At 53.9% G+C, this 8,935-nt stretch overlaps 1 protein-coding gene across 1 annotated transcript in view; it reads left to right on the forward strand.

Moving 5' to 3' along the window:
- Positions 1 to 661: 661 nt before the first annotated feature.
- Positions 662 to 8,935, forward strand: part of LOC144677835 (kinesin light chain 2-like) — a gene marked incomplete at its 5' end in the record, with an annotated part of 10,397 nt that continues 2,123 nt past the window's right edge. The window contains 5 exons of the mRNA XM_078537843.1: positions 662 to 729; positions 1,929 to 2,037; positions 6,446 to 6,607; positions 8,469 to 8,593; positions 8,677 to 8,734. Of these exons, the coding sequence (XP_078393969.1) occupies positions 662 to 729; positions 1,929 to 2,037; positions 6,446 to 6,607; positions 8,469 to 8,593; positions 8,677 to 8,734 (522 nt within the window). The remainder of the gene's footprint in view (positions 730 to 1,928; positions 2,038 to 6,445; positions 6,608 to 8,468; positions 8,594 to 8,676; positions 8,735 to 8,935) is intronic.

Here is an 8,935-nt window from a genome sequence, read left to right on the forward strand (position 1 = left end):
GAGGGTTGTAGGGGCTGGAGGAGGTTACAGAGATGGGGGGGTTGTAGGGGCTGGAGGAGGTTACAGAGATAGGGAGGGTTGTTGGGGCTGGAGGAGGTTACAGAGATAGGGAGGGTGGTAGGGGCTGGAGGAGGTTACAGAGATAGGGAGGGTTGTAGGGGCTGGAGGAGGTTACAGAGATAGGGAGGGTTGTAGGGGCTGGAGGAGGTTACAGAGATAGGGAGGGTTGTAGGGGTTGGAGGAGGTTACAGAGATAGGGAGGGTTGTAGGGGTTGGAGGAGGTTACAGAGATAGGGAGGGTTGTAGGGGCTGGAGGAGGTTACAGAGATAGGGAGGATTGTAGGGGCTGGAGGAGGTTACAGAGATAGGGAGGGTTGTAGGGGCTGGAGGAGGTTACAGAGATAGGGAGGGTTGTAGGGGCTGGAGGAGGTGAGTTGGGGTTGGAGGAGGTTGTAAAATAAGGAAGGGGGTGAGGAGGCCATGGAGATGTTTTTAAACAAGCTGTTGATGGAGGAGGAGTGGGTGTAGTTCGGACCTACAATATGTAATGGTTGAATAGGACTGAGAGTGAATTGGGAGACGGGGAAGCAGAGTTTGGGACGAGCTGGTATCTGGAGTAAGTTACAATTTTAAATGTAATTTGTTTCCTTTCCTGTTGTAGGGCAGACGGAGAGACGGTGTCCTGTATTGGGAATATGGAAACTGGTACAAGGCTTGTAAAGTGGACAGGTGGGTCTCACATACTGAGAGTATTCATCAGCCCCTTCCATCATCAGCAGAGCAACTTGCATAACTAGAAACTCACCGGGGTTAGATACAGAGTGAAGCACCATCTGCACTGTCCCCATCAAACACTCCCAGGACAGGTACAGCACGGGGTTAGATACAGAGTAAAGCTCCCTCTACACTGTCCCCATCAAACATTCCCAGGACAGGTACAGCACGGGGTTAGATACAGAGTAAAGCTCCCTCTACACTGTCCCCATCAAACACTCCCAGGACAGGTACAGCACGGGGTTAGATACAGAGTAAAGCTCCCTCTACACCGTCCCCATCAAACACTCCCAGGGTAGGTACAGCACGGGGTTAGATACAGAGTAAAACTCCCTCTACACTGTCCCCATCAAACACTCCCAGAACAGGTACAACATGGGGTTAGATACAGAGTAAAGCTCCCTCTACACTGTCCCCATCAAACACTCCCAGGACAGGTACAGCACGGGGTTAGATACAGGGTAAAGCTCCCTCTTCACTGTCTCCATCAAACACTCCCAGGACAGGTACAGCACGGGGTTAGATACAGAGTAAAGCTCCCTCTACACCGTCCCCATCAAACACTCCCAGGATAGGTACAGCACGGGGTTAGATACAGAGTAAAGCTCCCTCTACACTGTCCCCATCAAACACTCCCAGGACAGGTACAGCACGGGGTTAGATACAGAGTAAAGCTCCCTCTACACCGTCCCCATCAAACACTCCCAGGACAGGTACAGCACGGGGTTAGATACAGGGTAAAGCTCCCTCTTCACTGTCCCCATCAAACACTCCCAGGACAGGTACAGCACGGGGTTAGATACAGAGTAAAGCTCCCTCTACACTGTCCCCATCAAACACTCCCAGGACAGGTACAGCACGGGGTTAGATACAGAGTAAAGCTCCCTCTACACCGTCCCCATCAAACACTCCCAGGACAGGTACAGAACGGGGTTAGATACAGAGTAAAGATCCCTCTACACTGTCCCCCTCAAACACTCCCAGGACAGGTACAGCACGGGGTATGGTAATTTGTCTAGAGTAATATTTAGGAATATTTGCTTCAATCACAGACACTTGGGTTTTTTATGTTGATGGGGGTGGGGAAGATTTCTAAATGATGTTTGTAAAAATAAGTTAAATCCTTTTTTAAACATGTGTGTCCTCTCTCTCAGCCCCACTGTCAACACCACCCTGCGGAGTCTGGGAGCCCTGTACCGTCGCCAGGGTAAACTCGAGGCTGCGGAGACACTCGAGGAGTGCGCCACCAAGTCCCGCAAACAGGTCTCTGCAACATTCCTTTGCATTCTTTTCTCTCCCTGGGTTTCGCGCTTAGGGAGCTCTGTGGTTTCCGTGGACCTTTCCAGAACGCCCCCTGAGTGGCTGCTTCTTCACGCGTGCCTAACTCTGGGTCGGAGGATAAGCTGTTGCTGGGATGATCGACTCTGTGAACCCTCACAGGTGATGTTGATCCCATCGCCCAGACACTCCCACACTTTCCCTCGGTACCCCCCAGCCTGTACCCTGGCTATTTTGAGTTATTTTCTCGATTTCTGTAACTCCCTCCGGTCCTCTGTCGGAGAAAGGGTGGGTGTGTGACTGTGGGACCTGCCCACCACAGCAGACAGCGCTGTTCAGTGAAGTCCTGAACCACCAGCTGTAGGTTTGATAATTGGACTGTTCTGGGGAAAAATCGCAGCATATAGATTCCCCACTCTCACTGTGTGTCACTGACTGTTGTCTCTGATCCTTGGCCTGTGTTTAATTAACTCTCTCTTTATTCTCTTTCCTCCTCGTAATGACCCTGGTTGCACCGTCCAGAGCTCATCCGTAAGTTCTCCCTCTCTCTCTCTCTCTTTCTCTCTGTTTCGCTCTCCCTCTCTGTTTCTCCCTCTCTCCCTCTCTCTCCATCTCTCTGATTCTGTATCTCTCTGTGCCTCTCGCTCTAACTCTGTCTCTCTCTCTGTCTCCCTCTTCCTTTCTGTCCCTTGCTCGCTGTCTCTCTCTCTCTTGTTGTTTCTTTTCTCTTGCTGTCTCTCTCTCTCTCTCTCCCTCTCTCTGTCTCTCGCTGTCTCTCTCATCTCTTTCTCGCTGTCTCTTTCTGTCTGTCCCTCGTGCTCTCTCTCTCTCTCTCTCTCCCTTGTGTCGTGTAAGGGTATCTGGCACAGTAAGGGTTAATGTGGGACTGGGAAACAGTACCTCACACAGAGACACATGACCTGAGACTAGTCAGTTGTGGACGGGACAGAGACCTGTGCAAAAGCAAGCATGGAGTTAGCTCAGAGTGCTGGCTGTACCCTGTATGCGTATATATAATAAATACATATATATATAATCAATAAACACGTAGTGTCCAACCACACAAGAGTCAGAACCTCTTTGTGAGACCTACTGAACATACAACATACAACATGGTGTCAGCGGATGGACAAACCCAGAACCTCCGGGAAGCTGGAGCAGGAACTGAAAAGCTGGAGAATTAGTGGAGCAGCGTTTTGACCTGACTGAAAGCAGCTGAAGCGGAGACACGGAGGGAGGTCACTTGACAGAAGCCCCGCTGCAGAACTGGAGGCAGATGAAAAGACTCTGCTGTGCAGCTGAGGCCTCCGCAGGATCGAGTGGAGGTCCGCGTCGAATGCCCACCGAGCGACAGAGTCAAAGGACCGAGCAGGGGCGAGCAAACAAATTCAGCTCAGAGCCAGGAGCTGCTGGAAAAGCTCCGGCGCTGCAAAAATGCCGGAGCGGCCTGTTCCCGAATGGACTGCAGCCATTCCGGGTTAGGATTCGTCGCTGTGGCCCACGTGACGGCCGAGCTGATTGTGAGGAAACAAAAGGCAGCGGAAGGTCGAGGTACGTTAGCCAGAGCCGGGAATCGATTGTAAAACGCCCCAACATCCTCCCTCCCACCGATGGTGCAGGGAAAGGCCCAGGACAGGTGATTTGAGTTGATCGTTGTCCAGAACTAACGACAAAGAGGCCGTCTCCACCGGAGCCCACCAAAACCCGACAAGCGCGGGAAGACGCTTAGAGGAAACGGTTACTGCGGCGCCATCTCCAAACCCTGCACAGCGTTTAAAGTCGCGCTTCCCCTGAACTTTAAAACAACCCTGGAGAAGAAATCAACGTTATCAGGCCAAATTTGGACCGATCCAAGGGCCAGGCCAAACTCGACACTGGGGACTTTGGCGCAAAGGTTTCTTGAGACACATGGATAGCTTCGGGGTTAGATAGAGAGACAGAAGCGGTACAGGCGAATACGCTACTTTATGCAGTAGGTCCGATAGCTGATGATGTTATTGCAAGGCCAGGAATAAACAAATCATCAGATAAATCCGATCAGGTTCTAAAGTCATTAAATACATATTTTAATCTAAGAATCAACAACATTTTAGAGAGAGTAAATTCTCCAACAGCCTGGAGAACCAATTGACTCTTATAAATGAATTATACAGATCAGCCGAAGGCTGTGACTATGGTGACCTTAAGTCAGAACTCGTAAGGGACAGAATTGTTGTTGGAGTGACTGACGATGTCCTTTCAGACATGCTACAGGCCAAGGAAGATCTGACTCTACAAAAGGCCATCCAAGTAGTCAGACAGTCTGGAATCTGCCAGCAGCGATGATCCACTTTATGTAAGTAAGTGTAAGTAAGCCACGGTTCAGAGCAACCCCAACTCTCCAGCTGGTAAAGCAACAAAGGGGCAGAGAGACTCCAGGCAAAGGGAGGGAGGGAATACCCAGACTGACCACAAGAGGGTGGGTGACCATGTCAGCGCTCTGCAGCCAAACGACCTCCCAGGCGACAGCAACGCCTGGCAACCTCAGCACAGCCTCGACTGCAACCGCCGGGGACACTTCGGAAAGCTGTACCCAGGCGGGCGGAGGATCCCGAGACGATCCGTGAGATTGAGGAAGGGACCCGAGCGTGACCTCCTTGCGTGAGGTCAAGGGTCCTAGATTCTCTCTTTGGAATGGTCACCTCACCGACTTCAAATTGGACACGGGAGCCAGCGTTACAGTCTTCCTGGGACAAGGAGCCATGGCTGAGAGACCTCTGGCTACGAACAACAGACACGCTGCTCTATAGGCCTGGAGGAACCCAACTTGCAGTCGTAGGCTTGACCCTCGAGCCGCTGAGGTTTAGCGACAAGTAGATATTTGATGTCACGTACGTCACCCAAAGCCAACCTCTTCCTCTCTTGAGCAGGGATGCCCACGCTACCCTTACCCTTCTTAAAACGGCTGGAGACATCAAGACAACTTCTGTCGTCAACTACACGGGACTGCAAGTTCCCAAGAGGCCTGGCAGCAAAGGGCTCGTCCCACGAACGAACGGAGTGAACACGCTCTCCGGGAGAGAACAGGACAAGCCAGTGGCACCCCCCACCCCGAGTGAAGCAGATGGGGAGTTGACAAAGAGAAGTTTAACTGCCAAGGAGCAGGAAAGGGGTATCAGAAGAAGGAGAGGCACAGACCACAACTCAAACTCCGAATCGAAAGCGTTTGCCCAAATCAGCAGAGCCGACCACTCCTCCGAACGTGACCAGAACGAGGCCTGGGAGAATTGTCAAACCTCCAGGCCGTCTGAATCTCGAGGGGGGGGGTATGAAGGGGCAGTGCGGTTATGATGTAAATGTGTTGTGGAAAGTTTGAGGGAAGTGTACCATCACAGTATCTAGCATTGCAAGAGTGAATGTGGGACTTGGAAACAGAACCGACCACAATGTGATGTAGAGACACGTGACCTGAGACTAGAGTCAGTTGTGGACAGGACAGAGACCTGTGTAGAAGCAAGCATGGAGTAAGCTCTTAGCTTGGACTATACCTTGTATGTATGGACATAGTTATGTGTTATCAATAAACAAACATACAGGACTCAGAGACACTTTGTGAGGCCTACTAAACATCCAACATCTCATTCTCTCTCTCTCGCTCTGTGTCCCCCTCTCTCTCTATCCATTGCCCTCTCTCTTTCTGTCCCTCGCTCCCTCTCTGTCCCTCACTCTCTCTATCTCCCTCTCTCTGTCCCTCACTCTCTCATCCTCTTTCTCTGTCCCTCATCCTCTCTTTCTGTCCCTCACTCTCTCTTTCTCTCTCCCTCACTCTCACTCTCCCTGCCCCCCCTCTCTCTCAGTTCCCCCTCTCACTCTCTTTCTCTGTCCCTCCCCCTCTTTCTCTGTCCCTCTCTCTGTCCCTTGCTCTCTCTCTCTCTCTCGCTCCGTCCTTTGCTCTCTCTCTCCCTAATTCATGCTCTCTGTGCCTCACTCTCTCTCCTCGTCTCTCTCGCTCCATCTTTCTCTCTGACTCTCTGTCTCTCTCTGTCTCTCTCTGTCCCCCTGTCTCTCTCTCTGTCTCTCTCTCTCCCTCTCTCTGTCTATCTTTCTCTCTCTCCCTCTCTTTCTGTCTCTCTCTCTCTGTCTCTCTCTCTCTCTGTCTCTCTCTGTCTCTCTCTCTCTGTCTCTCTCTCTCTCTCTGTCTCTCTCTCTCTCTCTCAGTCTCTCTCTCTCTCTGTCTCTCTCCCTCTCTCTCTCTCTCTGGGTCTCAGAGTGTCACTCTGTGTTAGTTATTATGTTGTTGTTGGGAGTGTTTCGGTGCTGTAACAGGGAGTGAGTGACTGTTTCCTGCTGCTGTCTGATGGTTTGAATGGGAGCTCAGCTGTTATCTCTCCTTGTCCCACGCTTCTCACTCCAGGGGCCAGAACCATCTCACCAGACCCGGATGATGGAGCTGCTGAAGGACGGTGGCGTGGGTGGTCAAGCGGCTCGGGTTCAGCTGACTGGCGCTGGAGGGGTTGTCAACTACATCGTCAATGGGGCGGATAGTGAGGAAACAGGAGGAGCTGAGTGGAATGGAGTGAGTGTCTATCCAGGGGAGGGTCAACATCGGGTCAGCCGGACTGCTGGGCATGCTGGCTGGGGCTGGGGAGGGGGTAGCAACTGTCTTTCCCGTCCACCCCTGAGATTTGGGCATCTTTGGCCAGGTGGGTATTTATTACCCATCCCTAATTGCCCCCTGGGGAGTGCTGGTGAGCCACTACCTTGCAGGAAATCTGATTCGTCAAGGCTCTCTCTCTCGTTTGCCTTTGGATTTGAGACCCCCACTCCAGACACTCAGCCCCATAATCCACACACCCGGCACCGCACTGTCGGAGGGTCAGTACCGAGGGAGCGCCGCACTGTCGGAGGGTCAGTACTGAGGGAGCGCCGCACTGTCGGAGGGTCAGTGCTGAGGGAGCGCCGCACTGTCGGAGGGTCAGTACTGAGGGAGCGCCGCACTGTGGGAGGGTCAGTACTGAGGGAGCGCCGCACTGTCGGAGGGTCAGTGCTGAGGGAGCGCCGCACTGTCGGAGGGTCAGTACTGAGGGAGCGCCGCACTGTCGGAGGGTCAGTGCTGAGGGAGCGCCGCACTGTCGGAGGGTCAGTGCTGAGGGAGAGCCGCACTGTCGGAGGGTCAGTGCTGAGGGAGCGCCGCACTGTCGGAGGGTCAGTGCTGAGGGAGAGCCGCACCGTCGGAGGGTCAGTGCTGAGGGAGCGCCGCACTGTCGGAGGGTCAGTGCTGAGGGAGCGCCGCACTGTCGGAGGGTCAGTGCTGAGGGAGCACCGCACTGTCGGAGGGTCAGTACTGAGGGAGCCGCACTGTCGGAGGGTCAGTGTTGAGGGAGCGCCGCACTGTCGGAGGGTCAGTGCTGAGGGAGTGCCGCACTGTCGGAGGGTCAGTGCTGAGGGAGCGCCGCACTGTCGGAGGGTCAGTACTGAGGGAGTGCACACTGTCGGAGGGTCAGTACTGAGGCAGTGCTGCACTGTTGGAGGGTCAGTACTGAGGGAGTGCTGCACTGTCAAAGGGTCAGTACTGAGGGAGTGCTGCACTGTCGGAGGGTCAGTACTGAGTGGACGCCGCACTGTCGGAGGGTCAGTGCTGAGGGAGCGCCGCACTGTCGGAGGGTCAGTATTGAGGGTGAGCCGCACTGTCGGAGGGTCAATACTGAGGGAGCGCCGCACTGTGGGAGGGTCAGTACTGAGGGAGAGCCGCACTGTCGGAGGGTCAGTACTGAGGGAGCGCCGCACTGTGGGAGGGTCAGTACTGAGGGAGCTCCGCACTGTCGGAGGGTCAGTGCTGAGGGAGAGCTGCACTGTCAGAGGTGCCGTCTTTCAGGATGAGACATTAAACCGAGGCCCCGTCTGCCCTCTCGGGTGGGGGTAAAAGATCTCACGGCCACTATTGGAAGAAGAGCAGGGGGGAGTTCTCCCCGGTGTCCTGGGGCCAATATTTATCCCTCAACCAACATCACTAAAAACAGATGATCTGGGTCATTATCACATTGCTGTTTGTGGGATCTTGCTGTGCGTAAATGGGCTGCTAAGTTTCCTACATCACAACAGGGACCACACTCCAAAAAAAAAGGCCCTTCATTGTGTGTGAAACACTCTGGGACGTCCCGAGGGGGTGACAGGAGCTGGAGAGATGGGGAATGTTTCTTGCCAGGGTGGGGTAGTGGGCGACGAATTGGGGAACCCTTGCAAAGGGCTGGCACGGAGACAATGGGCTGAATGGCCTTCTCCTGGACTGTGCCATGCTGCGCCCAGGGCCTGTCGGCCTAGCGTGAGACGCTGGTGGTGGGGGGAGCCGGGGTTTGGGTGGAGGAGGTGGGGAGCGGCCGGTGTCTGTGGGAGATGCACTGACCTGTGTCTGGCCTTCCTCTCCGTACTGTCCCCAGGATGGGAATGGCTCTCTGCAACGGAGCGGGTCTTTTGGGAAGATACGCGATGCCTTGCGACGCAGCAGCGAGATGCTGGTGAAGAAACTTCAAGGGAGCAACCCTCAGGAGCCCAGGAACCCTGGGTAGGTGGCCTGCCCACAGCAGCAGTGAGACGGTAACCTGTAGACCTGTCAGTGCCCAGTAACTTACCCTTCCTCTCTCCCAGGATGAAGCGGGCAAGCTCATTAAACTTCCTGAACAAGACCGGAGTGGAAATGACTGAGGTACGAGGGTCTCTTCTTTGTCTCCCCTCCTCCCCACTGCCTGGCGTCACAGTGTGACAGTGTAAACATGGTTAGAGGACAGAGTGAGGAGTGTAGCGGGGTGAGCAGTGTTTTCTCAGAGCTGGCTGGAGTTTACAATGGGGTTCAGGGCTCTGTATTAGGAGCACCCGCTCTTCCTGATGATATATTAATGAGTGGCTC

This window comes from Cetorhinus maximus, unplaced genomic scaffold, assembly GCF_964194155.1.
Source record: "Cetorhinus maximus unplaced genomic scaffold, sCetMax3.hap1.1 HAP1_SCAFFOLD_3135, whole genome shotgun sequence".
Lineage (NCBI taxonomy): Eukaryota > Metazoa > Chordata > Chondrichthyes > Lamniformes > Cetorhinidae > Cetorhinus > Cetorhinus maximus.